General features: G+C 39.1%; 1 protein-coding gene across 16 annotated transcripts in view; it reads left to right on the plus strand.

The window, feature by feature from the left end:
* The first annotated feature begins 6,000 nt into the window (after positions 1–6,000).
* The window catches only part of CD44 (CD44 molecule (IN blood group)), a 57,401-nt gene continuing 44,890 nt past the window's right edge, over positions 6,001–18,511 (plus strand). For 5 of the 16 annotated variants that reach the window (XM_075502470.1, XM_075502467.1, XM_075502465.1 and 2 more), the window contains exon 1: positions 6,002–6,212. In XM_075502470.1, the coding sequence (XP_075358585.1) occupies positions 6,146–6,212 (67 nt within the window). In that variant the 5' untranslated portion in view covers positions 6,002–6,145. Of the gene's footprint in view, positions 6,213–18,511 lie in introns of all 16 variants that reach the window. The other 11 variants (XM_075502463.1, XM_075502464.1, XM_075502479.1 and 8 more) reach the window with 6 other exon arrangements.

Raw genomic sequence — 18,511 nt, forward strand, 5'->3', positions numbered from 1 at the left:
CTGGCTATGTTTAACCTGCAGAACTAACAGGGTTTAAAAATTTTTTGGGGGCGGGGAGAAAGGGTGAAATGATAGTTGCTGCTGATGTCTGCGCATCCAACAAGCCAAAAGGCCTTTTGCCCGTTTGAGGAAGAAGATACTACTGCTGTACCAATGCATTACCTAAAGCCATATAAGAGGGGCAGGCTGCCTGGTGTGTGTTTTACCCAGCAAGTTTAGCAATCCAAAACCTAGCACTGCTGTGCCTGTCAGCCTTCTCACCCTGTTCATCATATGATGTGCACACACCTGCACCTTCCCTCCTAGAGCCAGACTGGCACCAGCTATTATCTTTGTCTCTGAAAACAAACATGCCTATTATGGTCTAAAATTAGGATACTTTTCCTTCCCTTCCACCTTTCACAGGGGTCATAAACTGACTAACAGGGAGACTGCTGAAATTCAGTAAGTTTCTGTTTATATACAGACTAGGTCTGGTTTTAGTGTTCTTCATAACTGGAAAAGACAGGCTTAACTATTCATTCCCACACTGCTATGTTTAGGGCACAGCCTAAATGTGGCTATGTTATATGTGGCTATGGCAAGACTGGCACAAACAGACCTGGTGTGAACAGAAACTGTTCCATGAATGAATCCAACTAAAATTTGGTTTTTACTTTCTTTAGATAGGAAAATATTTTATCAGTGGCTATAAATCTGATGTAATCCTTCTATCCTCTCAAATTATATATACACAGGGAAAAAATGTAACACAGTATGCAGAGTTATCACAATATAGATACTGGGACTAAACCAAACACTGTTCACAGCTGGCTTGACTCAAAATTCCTCAAAATCGGTAGAAAACTTCCCTTGACTTTGAAGGGCTTTGGTGAGGTCCATATTAGACATAGGAGTGCCTAAGGATTTATCTGTAGGTACAGTTAACAGTTTGCTTATGCAAATATCAAGTGTTTCCTGAGTCATGTGAATGTTTGCATTTTGTAAACCTCACCTGCTCTTCTGGAGCTTTAAATGTTTGATTTAATTATTCCAACATGCTGCACAGAAGGGAGAGTGGATGAGAAAGGATGGGGGCTAAGAAAAAGGAGAAATGAGTGGAGACGAGAAAGAGAAGTTGAGGTAGAAGTCAAGAAGCAAAATCAAAAGGAAGAGAAGGGAAAGACAGTAGGGACGAGAGTGAGGGAGACGAGACAGAGCATATCCTGGAGATGGCCTGGTATAAGCTTGATTTACATATTGTTAAACTGCAAATGAAAGAAATGGAAGTGGGAATACAGAATGCTTAGTGAAAAGATGGCAGCTCATGCTCTGATATATCAGTTTCCAGGCTCTTGTTGCATGGTGTGCGCTGGGAGGGCCGACAAGGGGGAGGGAGGGGCAGAGGCAGACTGAAACCATCTACAGAGAATATCTGTCTCCTCAGTTGCCCTTGTACTCCTCCCACCCCCCAGCCCTGTACACAGCTGCTTGTGGCTCAGTTAGTCACTAATGTATTCAGCATGTCTGTGCTGCATGCTTGGACATCTGGTGGCAGCCGCTGTGTGCAGATTTCCTGCCCCATCTCCAACAGCGACATAGTAATTAACTGCGTACAGTGGTGTGAAAGTTGTGAATGTGGACTGGTACTGTGATTTCCTGCCTGTGCTCTGCTGGGAGCCATGTGGGTCAGCCAGGGACTGAATGCTTTTGAATGGTGCTAGGAACAGGAAAGCTGATGGGGCCACATGGTCTGCCGCAGGAGAAACCTTGCTGCAAAGAGTTTCTTATGGCCTACTTGAGCGATTCTGGCTGTTAAGATTTTTGCTTGTGTTGGATTAGTGAGTTGTTTAGGGATCTGGGACAAACCAGTAAAACAGGCTGATGAATCCACGCAGTAGGTGCCAATCTGGGTTGCTGCCTTTTTCAGAAGTAAACAACTAGGAGACATTGTTCATCTTCCTAACTCTCTGCAGGACACAGGCTGTAAATTACATCTAGGAACAAAAGGTTGATGGCAGTAGAACCGGGTACCCAACTTCCCAAGGGAGTGCTTTGCCCTCCAGCCAAACGAGCAGCTTTTCTGGCTTAAACCAGCATAGGCTCTTCTTATGCCTTCTCATCAGCACTCAGAGCCCAAGAAAAGTGTGCAGTACAGGATTTGCTACACTGAAGCATTTACAACCATTTCCATTACAAAACCTGGTTTCAGGGTTGATCATGGAAATTAAATCCGGTCTGAAATGCAGGAAACAAGATTGCAGTCTAGGGACACAGGAGGAAATCTTATTAAAAATACCATATCTTATTGAGATTGCAGTTAAATGGGTATAAAATCCTCCCTCCTCCCCTAAAACTGACTTACAGCCAGTCTCACAGACCAGCTGTAGTCTATGCAGAATGTACACTGCCATGACCAGAATTACCTAATGAGATTTGTGCTTTTTATATTCACCAGGACTGTGTTCTTCAACTCCCCATAACAGGCTTGAAATTTCCACCAAAATATGTTCAGAAAAGGATTTTTTTTAATTTAAAAAAAAAAAGTCTTTCTGCTGATAATAGAAAAAAAAGGTTTTCCAAAAATTAGGAGCTTTCTTTTTCGAAGTTTCTGTTTTTTACAATAGAAATGCCGGCTATTTTGGCAGAAACAAAATTACACACACACACACACACACCCCCGTCAGTTGTTCCCATTTGATAGTGAAACTGATCTCCATTGTTGTCATTTTTGTCACTGTAAGTTCAGGTACATTCACTTTCTGGTCTGTCCACATAATAAAATCCAAATAAATATACATTACAGGGAGAGGCTGCCCCACTGAATTCAGTGGAGTTTTGGCCTTTGACTTCAGCTAGGCCAGAATTTCATCCTCTATGGGGATTCCTGCAAGAACATCTCTTTATATTGCTGTAAGCCATGCATGTTCCTTTTCTAGGGCTCCAACACATGTAGTCCCTAATAGGATTTTAATCAAAATTAATTGGTGCTGGCTACAGTTCACGTATGTGATAAAATCATGAATGGGTTATTTTGGTGTTCCTGTACTATATTGCACCATCATAGATTCAGTATCTGCTGTGTCAAAGGCTTCACAGAAAAACACTTTTTTAAATGATGGGTTTTTATCCTTTTTAGTTATATTGTTTCATTTTTTTTGAAAACTTAATTCATTTGGTACCATTTATTATTTTACAAATTTTTAGTGTCAGTAATTTAACTGCTTGTTGCCAAGGGAGTAATCAAATTCCAAAAGCTCAAACATTTCACTATGTGATTTGTGTTGTTAACAATAATGTCACAGGAACAAATCCACAATGGGAATAAACTAATAGGCTCAACTTAAAGTGATGCTTTGCTGCATTTCCTCAGCTGAAGATTTGCTTTAGGATTTTTCTGTTCCTAAATACTAAGATTATCCCAAGCTAAAGGAAAAGTTATGTATTTCTCACAAAGAAAACCCCCAAACCAAAAAGCTTTTCGCAGACCTGTACATCTCCTTTGAGTAAATTTTCTGGGTAGCATCAGGCCCTGCACCCAGGCTAAATTTGGACTGCTGTCTACATCAGGCCAGCATATTTTAGGGGAGAAATTCCATGTTTGGGTGGGAAAGAAGGAAATATTTTTCTGTCAGTTTTTTAATTTATTTGTTAATGGCAGCTCTTTGAAGTGCTCAGTGCATTGGAATGCAAGTGTGTGTCCTAGGCTGGTGTGTAAGCAGGCAGATGGCATGTGAAATGGACAAACTTATGTGTTACATACATACAGTTCATTAATTATTTCTGTGGTTCATCACATGAAATGACGTACTGTGATTAATTATTTTTCTTGTATACATCTGTCGTTTCCTTTTGCATTAGGTATTAGCACATCCATGCACCTGGTTTAAACATGCCTAATCTTAGCCTAATTTTATAGGGCAACAAGCAAGAGAGAGACTTTCCAAAGTGGAATACCACCCACCCCCGCCAAACACACGCAGAAGTACTGAGAAGTCTAAGATGCATATCAAATAATATTCAGTATTGAGAAAACAACCTGTTCATAATCTGATGTCAGAAGGGCTAGAATTAGAAACCTCAGACCGTGAAGAGACTAGGAATTTCCACTCCTGGTAAAGTAAGACTTTTGCCTCTGTCACACTTGCCCACATCCCTGAAATGGACATTACTCTCCATTTACCTGTGCCAAAGAAAGCTTATTTTCATTTTTTCATTCCATATAATTGTGAATACAAGACATTAACAGAGAGGTATTTTATGTTCATCAAAAAAATAATACTCAAAGATACCTAAATTTTGATTAAATATTTCATTCTTTTGTTTCATCCATAGGGGTGAATTTTAAAAGTCATTTAGCAATTGAAGAAAAAGATATGCTTAGTAAACTTACAACATGCATTAACTGTGCACCAGCATTTTAAATCCCACTAAATTTCATTCATATATTTTGATGCCAAAATATCTATAGCTGTAAACCTACAGGAATTCACAGAACTATTTCTTTTCCACCACTATAAACAGTAAGGTGTATAGGAGATTGTTTTTTCCTTGCTTTTAAAGCCATTTGTTTCAAAAGAAAAAGTAGCACATTCACTAAATAAAACGTGTTTTATCTGTAACTTCAAAGTTGCTAGCTTCTTAATAAAAAGATCCCTTGTGTTTTAAGGAAAAATTTTCAATTTAACCTTGTCCCATCAGATATTCTAGACCTGTAGGAAAAGCCTGTTGGAACCTGTTGCTAAAAATTCGGCTGACTGAGGGAAGGATCTCCAGCCATCTCTAAGTCAAAAGTCAAAGAAAAGGCAAAGTCCTGAAAACCTCTTTGTGTAACGTTCTTGTGCCTGTGGCTGGAAAGACCTGTCTGTATTTTTCCATTGTTTGTGTTAAGGGAGATGAAAAATTAATGAGAGAATTCTTTCAAGTGGGAGGATCGACAAAATGGTAATCTGATATAGAACTATTCATTTCAAATTTGCCGAGTGAAACTGAAATCAGGGCATTACTGCCTGTCAGTCATTGCCACATGTTGGTTGTTCAAGGTGAGATGTACTGGCTTTGGTGATCCCTGACCAAGACCTCATACCACTGCACACAAACCACTGTCGCAATTCTGCAGCTCTGAAGAGAGGCCAGTGTATGGAGACATCACAAGAAATCGCTAAGGCACACAACAGACCTGCCTTTCGCTTATCTACAGAGGCTTTGAGGTTTTTGCCAAGGATTTCATGAGGCATCTAGAGTCACACAAAACCCCACACTGCAATGAACACGTGTCCCTCAGGAACTGAGACCTTGTCTGAATGTCAAAGACTGTCATATGTTCTCATCTGGTTTCTCTGCTTTGCGAATTGGGAATAGGAGGAATAATTCCTTCCATACCTCATGCCATCAATACAATAAAATATCAGCCTTAGTCCTCAGTATCACTGCTGGCACTGGCATTAGTTTACCACTTTTGTTGGAGCAGCCTGTGCAGAGAAGCCAAGGGTAGAATGGGCTGTGGGAGACTGAACCATCTCAACTTACCTTCTGCATGACGTTATCCTCCAGGGACAAACAGAAACATTTTAGAAAGGTTCATTGCAGAGCAGGCATTTTGCTTGCGCTAAATTGAACTCCAAAAAGAGAAAACGGTGTGATGGGACAGAATAAGCAAAATATTTTGGGGAAACATCCAGGCTGTTGTAGACGCTTTGCTGGGGTTCAGAAACTCTAGTGCTTTATGTTCATCTGGTTTGCAATAATAAGGAGATTTTTAAAATGCAGGAGGGCAAGCTTATAACAAACAGTGCCTTTTCTGAGCTATCTCATGAGAGATTACACAAATTTTCCTGCAAGCGCCGTAAATACAACTTTTGACTGTACTTGTGTAGGAAGAGGAGGTTTAGTGCCTCTTTAAAACTCAAGTGTGGCTGCTTAGTCAGTACTGGCTCCCCTCCCACCCCCCTTCTTCCACTGCTGGGTAACTTTTGTTGCAATATGGGTGTGACTTTTGATGGAGCTCCCCCTCCCAGTTATGTCATTACTTCAGTTCCTTTGAATCAGAATAAAAAGTGCAGCAAACTTCAGACTTATTGACTGCAGGCGTAACAAGCGTCCGGGCTTTTCTTCTTTCCGCAGCTTGCAAGGATCTCTGGTTTTGCAAAACAGTTCCGAGAAAACAATGGTCAGCTTCTCCTTACGGGCAACTTTTGGATTATGTTTGCTGAAGCTTTGTCTAACAGAAACACGTAAGTTTTTTATGAATGAAAACACTTATGGTTGCTAATAAGTTTATGCTTCAGACAGCAAGAGCTCTTCTGCTAGATAGCTAACAGCTTTCTTGCGTCTATCTTTATATAAAGTTTTATTATTGGTAAGAGTTATCAGAGATGCTTTAGAACTGTAACCTCAGCTGTGCTGGTCTGTACAATCACGGGAAGCTGTGTATTGCTAGGAAAGGGCAATTCCAGATCTATAAAGTGAATTGTAGATCATTAAAGTTAAGTTTAAACTAAGAACAGAAGTACATTAGGGAATTTAGAACAGCTCTGGTAAAGCTCGGTTCAACAGTGTGACTGCTGTTACATACTTAGTTTGCTCTCCCAGCTCCATTTCAGACAGTAGGGAAAAGAGAGGGGGTGAGGGGGATGGGGATGGACCCACCCCCCAGCACAACTGCATTCTTGAGTTTACATGGGCTGAATTAACAGCTAATACATACTGCGTTTGGACGCAGCCTTGCTGAACAGAAGCAAAACTGCAGTGATCTGTGACTGAAATTTGGAGAGCTTTTTGCCAAGCATGCTTGTTTCTGACTTACTAAGGTTTCTTTGGGGTTGACTGATGAGATTTTGGAACAAAGGGGGTTAGAAATGACCACAAAATTCAGTTGTTTATCAATTAACTTTCTGTAGCTTGGTTACCTGCTTCGAATATTTGTATTTAAAAATGCTACGTTAATACAGAGACAAAAATAAAAATTTTATGTCCAGAATGACAGAATGCTTTTGAAATTTCACATGGTGCAGGCTCAACCGTGTTTGAGGGAAATGGCCATGCTTTTAATAGACTCTCACTGTGACAGCAACTGCCTCGAGGCATTTTGTGGTTAGGGATAACAATTATGCTTCTACATTATTTTTCTAATCATTGGTTCCAGGAGTCTAACAAAATACATTTTTCATGGCCATTGTCACCCAAGGGCTGTGTGTGTGTATATTAAATATATATCTCATTTGTTTGAGCAGCAGTGGATACTTCTGTAATGGTTGCAGTGCTGCTGGGCTGTGAATGGGTGTATCGGAGTGAACAGTTCCCAGCGCATCTGTGATAGCTGAAGAACCCTCATTGCTTTTCTTTCTAAAATTGTCTGTTTGTTGTACTAAAATGTGTTTGCTAAAATCAGGTATATGGATAAAGCCCTTAGAGAAAGGGCAGGGGTAGTGTAGGCAAATAAAGTATGTATGTGTTTAAAACCTTGGCTTGGTCCAAGTTTGTATGCTGTATAAGTATTATAATTATTTAGTTACCGCCTGCTCAACTGTTCTCCTTTTATGAGCTGCCAGGAGCGTCCTAAAGAAGCAGGGTCTGCACTGATTCTGGGAGTTATGCATTTTTACAGTGAGACATAGCAGAAAACCCCATCATCTAGTCTTCAGCATAGTTAGAAAAAGTATGTCAAACTTCACATATGCCCCACAGGGAAGTGTCTTTATTGGCTTAGCAAGGTATTAGACTATAGCTACGATATATTTTAGTTGGTATGCAGTACATTCCAGCCTGACTTTGTAGTCAGTAATTACTTCAAAACAACAGTTGATGGTGGTTTTATTTTGTTTTTTAAACCAGTGACTTTGCTGTGTATCATAGAGTAGTGGCCATTGCTGTTGGGAAACACCTTGCTTGAAGACAAAATTCAGATCTGCTCCTGAATTGGAATTTTGATTCTTTTAGTACAGAATTTGGCAAAATTAGAAAGGACCTGGGATTACTGTTAACGTGATTACTAAAGGAGAGATGAGTTATAGCGAGCAGCTGAAAAACTTACTCATCCTGAGTTCTGTGCTGCTGTGACCATACTGTCACTGACATGTGAGTGAGGTGTACTCATGGTATTGAGGTGACTTTTGTTGTCTAAGGAGTCTGGAGCCAAGACGATATAGATGCTGACATCTTGGTTAATGATGATTCTGGCAGAGATTTTCCCCTGTGAGCATTATGTATTTGTAAAAATATTTCTCTCAAAAGTTTTCCTTGATTAACACAAAGCAAATCCTAGAATTTTGACCCCCAAACTGGAAGAATCTGGAATAGAAATAGTAGTGTGAAGATGAAATGAAAAGAGGGAGAGTGAGTCCACCAGTGGGAGGGAGGAGTTTAGCTATTAGCACTGGAGAGGTTGTCAGAGTCTCAGGTAAGACGTAAGGCTTTGAGACAGGGCTACTATAGCTACAGTCAGTCACAAAGGAAGGGACCTGCCTGCCTCTTGGCTTATATATCCATCATGTAAATTTGTAAATAAAGCAGTTTGAAGAAGCTCTTTGTGCTAGTTTATTTTCACTTAGTCCTTACAGTGTGTATCTTGGCTATTTTCCCAAAGCTGCAAAGTAACTATACTTTATTGAAGTTCACTTGAACTTCCATCATTGTTTAATGGAAAGGTTATATACCTGCCCTTGAAATACTCTCACACACAGAGCCAACAAAACATGGCAGAGGAATGTCTTGCAGTCTTTGGAGAAATGTTTGTTGATTCTTTAGTTACTCGTGTTCACCACAATGCAGAACCATTACCTTGAAAACAGGAAGTATGAGAAAGGCTTAATGAGGAAAGATAGCATCATACAATTGAGGAAGAACTTTTTAAACTAAATGTTTTTAAAACCACTGGTAGCTCTAGCCAAGTTTAAGTGAAATGCTCCCCCATACCTGGTGTGTCTTTCTTTCCAGAACAGTCCCCATGACTTTTATAGGCCAGGACCTGAAGACAGTATTAATGTTGCAGTTATTAATCTAGCACCTAAACGTGCATGAGGTTCTACTGTAGCAAGAATGTGCCAGCAGGATGAGATGTCCTGAGATGCTGACAGACAGGTATAAACAGCAGAGAGAATCATGAGCTCATTACTGCTAAAATACTTGTAGAAAAGATGGGTTCTCAAGAATTTCATGAAGGGATAAAAAAAAATGCTTTCTTTGAAGGACAACTTCCATTTCAAATGAAAGTGGAAGAGAGCAGGAAAATATAGTGAGGAAAAATTTAGATCTCAAAGGGATGTCTGGTTGTATGGCAAGGAGCATGGTGGATTGCAGGAAGCAACTAAAATTAGTTATATAGACTGCATGAAGTCTTGAAGAATTTAACTTAGAGAAGAAATCTGAAAGGTATCCAAGCAAGAACCTAGTGTAAACCTCTGTAGACATTTCCACTAATTTGGATAGCAACTGTCAGGAACAGGGGAAAATAAATGAGGAATAAAAAAAGATAGCAGCAGCAATCAAGTTAATGTATAATAGGAGTGGAGCGGATAGATATGTGAAAAGTTGGAAAAAGTAAAAACTGCATTGCTGATGTGGAGGAGGAAATTGGGTTAATATGGGTTAATTAAAAAGCAAAGGGCAAACAATGCAAGATGGCAATGTTCTTGCCAGAGAAGAGCTGGTATTCAGAGGGAGTGGCTAAACAGCAGCAGTAATTAGGTTTGAAAATAGGTTGCTAAGAGACATTGTTTTTAAGGACAGATTAGATAAGCACAGACTAGATAAACACCTTTAAAGGACAGTTTGGGTATGGTGATGGTGCTACTGGGTAAGAAGACAGAGTAGAAGACTGGTAACTCTATTTCTTCTTTGATAAAAGGATAATTCTGGTTCTGAATGTAGTTGACTGGTAGTGGAATACATTGTAGAGAAGCAGGGAAAAAATGATGTAGAGCTCTCATATAGAGAGGGTAAGTCAGCCCAAGAACTTAAAAATTTGTTGGAATTCCAGATGCTGTAAGAAGGTTTCTCCATTTGCTTTCTGGTCTTCTTGCCTCACATTTCTGTTCCTGCACTAATGGATAAGTGTTTGAAAATACACTCAAGATAGAAGATGATAATTCTCAACTTAATACGACAAGTATTGCATTCTTTATAAAATATTGATTTATTTTTTTTTTTTAAAGAGAACCCTATGCGAGAGAGCAAGGGAAGGTGTTCTGCCAAACTCTCCTCTAAAATTGCTTTTTCCAGGACCAAGGCTAAATGTGCATAGTTACCTGTGAACTGTAACTTCACAGAGAGGATAATCACGAAACCAACATGACCCACCACAGTAATCTTGCCTACTTTGAAAACAATACAACATTGTACTGGCACAATTCACAGTGTTCAAAACAAGTGATATTTTAGCAACAGCTGGTAACTGAGAGCATGCTTTATCAAATTTCATTTTTCAACACTAAATTGAATTCTTACACTAGAGAAGTTCAAAGTTCCAATTGAAGGCCACCAAGGTGAGAGGAGCAAGAGAGAGGTTGGGGTCGCCAACACATCTCTGATACACACATCATGGTTGCTACCGAGTAAAACCCACATCCACAGTCTATTTTGTTCTTTGCCTTTACCTGTAAGGGTTTCTTTGTGATATATCTGGTGGTTATATCTGGCACCAGGACTGATGCCAGAGAGGATTGTGTCAGTCCTGAATGTTTGTCAGGTTCCTCCCCGCCAAATCACAGGCCTTCCAACAGTGGCATCAGCAGTAGTACCAGTAGCAGCTGGCTGTGATTTTACTCCCCTGCCACGGCTGCTGGAGCTGACCGCACCCAAGGGACGACAGAGCAGCTCGTCATATGAATGAGTTTGCAGGCAGTAATGTGAAATGGCAACTGAGAGAAAGAGGGGTTTTCCTTGGAGAATCTTTTCAGTCAGACTGAAAGTTCAGCTAATTGCAATTTAAAGTTCAAACCTCCGTGACTGTTTCCTGCCTAATGAAACCTGCAGTCATTTTTGGAGTCTGTGCCTACAATTAATTGAGCTCTCTTTTGTATGCACTGGCTTTGGGACTTTCCAGTTCCTCTACATGACAACACTGGCTACATTATATAATGCAGCAATCTTATTTCAGTACAATAACCTTCAACCCTCACATTGTGAAATAGGAAAAAAAAGAAGACAGAAAGGAGTTGAAGAATATCTACAATTTTGGCAATTACTAACATGGAAGGTCAAGCAACCATGCCAATTCAAAGTAAAAATCACAGAGAAAACCTGAATTTTACTTACATTTGCAGTTTGAGAAATACATTGCTTCACTTCTTTCTTTCCTTCTATTGATGACTGTGCTAGGCTCAGTAGCTGGAAGCTCTAAGAGACTGCGTTGTGTCTTTGCAAAAAAAAAAAAAAGAAAAAAAAATCAGACATGCAGCAGCTGTGGTAAAGCTTCCGTCTCTGTTTCTGCTAATGATACCATTCCAAAAGCAATGCAAGATGGTTATAAAAGAGGTTGCCAGGGTACGGGCTGGCAGTTGCCTAGGAAAAGGGCACTAGCCGGCGATCATCAACTACACAGTTAATGTCTGTTTTACTAAATACGTGCTTTCGTAAATAAGAAGCTTCCCTTGACAGAACATATAATAGTAAAAAAATCTGCTGTGGCATAGCTTTTGTTGATTATATGTATCTCACAGTGGCAGCATGTTAGCAAAACAGGTTCTCAGAAGTATATTTCCCTAGGGGGCTTTTTTATTGTTATTTTTGTTAATGGATAGCTGTCTGTAAAGAAGCAGGGTGTGGTATGTGTGGGTAGATGTAATGCATAGTTTCTTGCAGCGTTCCCATACAGAAGTGAAAGGTTAACTGGAGCTCAGCGTATGGTCTATGACCACCCAGACCCTGTGGGCAGATGTGAGTGAGCTCTGTCCAGGCAAGCAACCTGCTATCCAAATTGGAGTCTAAAAGTCAAGCACCAACCTTAAGTTGGCAGCCTCTCTGAGAGAACATATCTTGCCACCAGGGAGGCTTATCAGCAAGGGATTGGTATCACACTCGTCAGAGCAGCATGACTGCAGCTGTTTTCAGAGAGCAGGCAGACCCTGCATGCCCACTCAAAACAGACCAAGCAAGCTGGCACCTGCTCTTTCTACAGCATGTAAATGTAATAGTTCAACAGTACCGTAGGGATGATTGTGATGGTAGTGATTAGTCATTTACATACTCTTTGCCATTGGCCAATGCACATCTTATAGGTAAGATGGAGTATCCCTATCGTGGAATGAGGACACTAAGGCAGTATGTCACTGCTAGGGGCAGCCAGGTCTTCCCAACTCCATCACGGTGCTCTGGGTGAAGCTTCCGCACCAGGAATATGGAATTGTTAACTGGGCAGGTTCAAGGGAAAGTAGTATTTGCCAATTATAAAGAAACATGATTCATTAATAATGAAGAAACTGAGGGTGAGGCCTGAACTCATCTTAATGTTTTGCTTTCACTCACTTCCCTATTCTTCCTCCTCCTGCTTGATTAGGTGTCCTCCATTAATTTACATGTCCTTTGCCTTTTCCATCATTCACTCAGGCATATAAGTGTAGAAAAAAAGCCTCTTTTGCTAATGAGTCTTCATCTTTATAAACGTAGTTTTTTTCCTCTCTGTTCCTATATATTGCTTATGCATAAATTCAACATATAAGAACATTTAGAACATGGAAGTGAAATGCTATGATGTACTGTGTTCAAATCAATTTCTCCAGTAGCAGTGCTATAAAAATCAGATACAACTTTTCTTTGTCACTCTGACAGTTTTATCCTGTTTACTTATGTGTGTACTATCTATATAGCAAATGCAAAGTGTAGTTTTCTTAAAAAATTCTTATTCAAGACTTATCTTTTTATGATTAGGGATGTTTGAAGCTGTTTGGCAAATGAGAACTGACTTACATCTTTTGTCCTACTGTCAAACTTAACACTTCTTTAGGTTCAAGAACTTTAAAATTGATTTAATAATTAACTGAAGAATGATGTCTTAAATTTAGTCAAATTTCTCTCCTGTTTGAAACACTACTTTCTAGTGATAACTATCAGCTATCTTCTTGAGATCTTGGAGGTACTTGTACATGAAGGCTTGATACTCTGGGAAGGCCAAGTGCCGAGAGACATGAAATACCCAGCAAGTCAGAGGAGGAGCCAAGAATAGACCTACTGTCTGTAACCCGAAGGTGGGCCACCTGGTCACAATGCCAGAAGGCCATGTGACCAGAACATTACAAGTCCAGAGAAGTTTGAGTGTCACTGTGCAGGAACTAGGTGTGTCCAGGTGGTACCCAGCTATATCATTTAAATGTCTGTGTCTTCTTTTGAACAACTTTTTTTCTGTTTCTCACACCTGTTTACTGTTTTCCCCATTAATCCATCTCTCTCTCTCTCGGACATCTGGCTGAAGCAGTCCAATAAATCTGATAGATAGACTCTTGTCAGCCTGTGTCTGTGAAAGAAGGTTATATCCATTTGATCCAGTAAAACTTCTGCTCAGCAGCTTAGTCATTCTCAGGAAAAATGAAATGTAGAGACCAAGTTCTTCTTGAGACCAAGTTCTTCTGAGGCCAAGAGACAGGCCTCAGAGAAGACTCAATTGACAAGAACATTCTCTTACTCATATTTTTTATTATTTTCTTTTTATTTCAGCCTACTGTGCTGGTAAGTCTGACTTACTGTCATTGTGTTCAACATCAGGCTAATAGGGCAGGAGCATCCAGTGACTTCAGAAGATTGGTATTAACAAAATACCACTGTTATATTGCACTAACAAGAGTCACTTTGCCTTCTTGGGAGGAGCAAAAACTCTTCTAGCACAGAAAATAAAAATACTTTTCTTGAAATCTCATATTGAGCTCTAAACTCTTAAACTCCTCTTTTCTGGAATGTTAACAAAATCATTTTATAGCCTACAGAGAATAGATACTTGGTGGTTCCAGTTCATCACTGAATGGGCACAGCTAAGGTTTTAGACAGGCAGCTATCCAGTTCACAATTCTTGTATTAAAAGCAGTAACAGGCAGACGTTGTGAGTATGTGAGACATGTTCCCATGGTGACTGCCCAGAGAGAAGTTTCTTTCCTGTTTTTGTGGCTTGCCTCAGAAAACCCTGGATCTATTTGCTCGCTGTTGTGGTGTAAAATGTTGCAGAGCTCTTCTCAGAGTGTGTATGATGATTTTTGTGTCTCCTGACATTTCTATTAGATCAGTCCTGTTCATTCTTTTTCTTATGGCTGTATTTCCTGGCTGCTTGTTCAGTGGGAAAAGATCACAGTAGTTTTGCTTTATTTTCTCAACATCTCCTTGACCTGCCAAGTCTCACACATTATCTAGCAGTGATATAGTTAGTGTTCATGCTGAAGAGAGCACAGCATTAACTGGCTTTTAAAACAGTGAAGCAGACACAATCTTAGAGCATCATGGAAGGGTAAGACCAGCACAGTTATTCAGTTTTTTTCAGAGCATCTCTAGGCATATGTGCTAGACAGCATTTTCTGTCTCTGTGGGTTGTTGTGAATTAGAGAAAAGTCCGATCATCCAGTTTTCCAGGAGGAGGCATATCCTGTGACTTGGAGATTAAGACCAACGACTGAATCCAAATTTGTTTTCTGTTAATGCTTTGCTGAGAGTATATTTTTATCCAGGTAGTTCATATAACAAGTAGTTTGTGTTTCTTTCTGGAGCTGGAGATCTTTTTTCTTTGTCTTTATATTTCCTAACAACTCCTATTATTTATATACATGCCAGTGAGGGCCAGCCCTATGGTAAATTAATGTAGAGTACCCAATATATTACATACAGAACAATGGAAGACTGGGAAAATGTTGCAACAGTACCCTTAAAGATCAGTGGAATTTCTATCCAAAATTTTGCATTTGCAAATGAATGAATGAATTAATTAATTTCCTTTGCTGAGCAAAGGAGGAAAAGTTCAAAAAACTCTCTCTACCTGACTAGGTTACCCTTCAAAATAAAATATAGGCAATGTTATTTTCTTCAATTTCTTCTATGTTATCACAATCCCATTTAAAAAATATAGTATAGCCACAGCATTGCAAGTCTTGGGCCCAGCAAGGGTTATATATATCCATTAATAACCTACAAGAGTGTTTGTTGATAACATCTACTTGATGATCTACATCCACATCTTCAAAGCTCAAGGTGGGCATTAGTAACAAAATGCAGTGGTCTCTCCTCGATATATCCTACAGCACCTTAAACATTTGAATGTTTCGACATCAACGTATGTCTGAGATGTATTCCTTCCACTTGTCATCTGCTGGATTCTTCCAAGTACCGTAGAAGAAGAACTTGAATTCTTCTTCAAAGAGATTTGACGTCTTACGCTTTCTCAATGTATCACTTCCGAAACAGGTGGTATCTCTGAGGAAATTTTGTTCTGTGTAGTGCTTCTTTTTCTTGTGTTACATGGAAACGTTACAGTTTGCATTACAGTTCTTGTTACAGTTCTGTAACTTGCATTACAGTTCACAAATATTACAACATTTGGTCTAGACGGGGTTACTGTCTTATCTGGTGTGTTTCATCAACACATTCAGCACAACTGGAATCAGTCCGAATGTGTTTAAATTACTGTAGAACTTAAAATTTCAAGTCTAGATGTAGTGTTATTTAACAGAGTAAAGATGATCCCAGCTAGTGAGAAAGAAGTGAACTGACCAATATGCTGATAGCAGACAATAATAACTAGGAGTTTTTGCAGCCCTTTGGAAGTCAGTGATTTTATTCCTACCTCATAGGTAAACAGAGAGACAGCAAAATAAGTCACCCAGCAATGTAGTTGTAAATAGAATATTTTCTCCTAAGTCCCAGCCTGGTGTTCCATCAACAAGATTAGTGCCTCTTTCACTTGAATTTCAGAAAGCAGCTATGATTTCACATACAAGGATATTTCAGCTGAAATAAGCATTATTATTATTATTCATAAGAAAAAAGTCCTTGTGCACACATTCTTCTACTAGTGCAGAAGTGAACAAGAGTACAGAGGACTGGAGCATTCTCTGGAAAGCTGTTATCTTAGAACCAGGAAACTCTCTTCAGTTGCTAACTGTTTGATAATCCATCATTGAGCCTGGCTATGCAATCCTTACTTCAGCTGAACAATCTATGTGAGAAAATAACTCTTTATGAGTAAGAGCTAAGTATTTTCCTAATTTTTGAAACACCCTTGCAACTCGTTGTTTGCAGACCTGCACTGAATTTATTAACAGTATCAGTCAAATACTTTATCTGACTTTATTATTCATACTCATAGTGCTCAGGTCATACCACTTTATCAACACCAGTCACAATCATATTACTGTTGACTCACAGCAATTGCAAGGCAACATATTAGCACCTTTTTTCGACCCCTGACATGATACAAATATATCCACAATGATAGTCATAGCAACATGTTCAAGTCCTAATGTACTCACAGCAATTGCAAGGCAACATATTAGCACCTTTTTTCGACCCCTGACATGATACAAATATATCCACAATGATAGTCATAGCAACATGTTCAAGTCCTAATGTAAGTCTGTCTTTTGCTTTTTAACTTACTGGTTTGGTATCTTGAATTAATTGCTGTATTGGGAGATATCCCAATATCTCACATCCATCCAGAGCAAATAGTTTTAAAAGTCACCTGAATTAGCAGTGTTTCAGGAATTGATATAGTAAGGTATGCCTAAGACATGCTTTCAGACTGTTCAAGGAAGACAAATGGGATCTATACACAATGACTAGTAGCAGATCATCTGGAAAAGTGGTTCCACGCTGTGTCGGCTACTTCTGCTGTTCCTAAGAGAGATCTCTGCTTTGCTTAAAGAACTTACTTTTATTTTTTGCAAGTACATGATAAGATCTTCTTACTTCTGATTTCAGAGTCCTTTGCTGGCTTGCTTTCCTTTTCAGCTCTGATACAAGCTTACTGGTCTTGATCCATCTTTTGTACTGTATATAGCTTGCTGTTAATACTCATTATAACGTGGTAATAATGGGTGACACAAGACCAGTTTTTTGCTTTGTCTAGTGTACTTGACAGACAACTCAATGAATTTTGCTTCAAGAAAGTAATTTCCTTGGGGGAACAAAATATCTTGTGGTGCTTTATTAATAACAAATTACTACCTATCTAGGATTTTCTATTTATTAAGATGGCTTATTCCTGATTTGCTATTTGAATTTACTCTTGCTTGAGTGAATCTGACTTCATGATGCCTTCCAATGTCATGAAACTCACAGTACCTGAATTGAGGTCTGTCACTGTATCATTTGCCATTCAAACATTGATTTAATTCTGGATCTTTTTGTAAAATCCAGCTATATCTCATTAAAATAGAAGATTACTACAATCAATGAGCATCACAGCAAAATCACTGGCTTCACAATGATTCCAGCACTTTTGGGAGACAATGATGCTTCACTATTTGAGGATGACTACATGCAAACAGTAGTGCATTGCCCTTACATATCTCCACTGCCTATATATGTAGAATTTAATATAGTATTTGAATTCACAGAATATCGAGGCCACGCTGCCCATGCCTCTTTCCCATTCTTCCCTCATGCAAGTGAATCTTCACTGCCTCCCATGAATTGTTAAGTTTAAATGAACTTTTTTTAAAAAAATAGGAAAAAATATATTAAACCCAAGGCATATCATTATTCTCAACACATTTGTGATAGCAACAGCATTGTGTACATACTAATGTTAATTGCAAGCTCTAGTTATTAAACATACCTTTTTACTAAACCAGTTATAAAAGATTCAAAACTAAGACTGTAAGAATTATTAAAGAAATTTAACTGAACATCTAGATGGGATACAAATAACCTGCATGCATCTTAGGAAAGTTTCTTGCTAGTCAGTATTTTCAGTATAAATCACAAGATTCTTGAAACTGTAGTATATGGATGGATAGAGTGACACAGAGTCCAGAAAATGGAAACATTTTGCCACCAAAAATTCTAGTAGAAGTTGCCTGCTGGCCTAGGCATTCTGGTTACAGGCTATGGGATCCCTGCCCTTCTGGTATTAGAGAAAAAACAGTAGTGTATGTGACAGTGTTCTCTTCCATCGTCAGAAGCTTGCACTGATTTAAGGTAGCGTAAGACCTTTCCCATTGATTTCTATAGATTCTAGACGAGATTTGATTCAGTAGATTGTGTTAATCATTATATGTTTTTTACAAAGTGATCATTTCCAAAGGTAGCATTTTGTTTGAACTATACTTACTTCAGATCCCAAGCCAAGTCTTTCTGTCAGTGAAAATCTTAAGTTTGGGGTTTTTTTTTCACTCTTTGTCCTAATATTTCCAGAGTAAAATTTCAAGGTCTTCAGCAAGTGGAAATGAAATGTGCATTTCATGAGTTTTATTTTTTTCAATAGTGTGTAGTATGCTCCCCAGTGCTTCTAAGAGCACCATAGTTGCCATCCCTCTATTGAAAATGTACTTATGGCTGGGTATTTCTTGAGTTTTTATGGAGAGGAACACATTGAGATCAACCCACTCTCCACCTCTGAAAC

This window comes from Mycteria americana, chromosome 5, assembly GCF_035582795.1.
Source record: "Mycteria americana isolate JAX WOST 10 ecotype Jacksonville Zoo and Gardens chromosome 5, USCA_MyAme_1.0, whole genome shotgun sequence".
Classification (NCBI taxonomy): Eukaryota; Metazoa; Chordata; class Aves; order Ciconiiformes; family Ciconiidae; genus Mycteria; species Mycteria americana.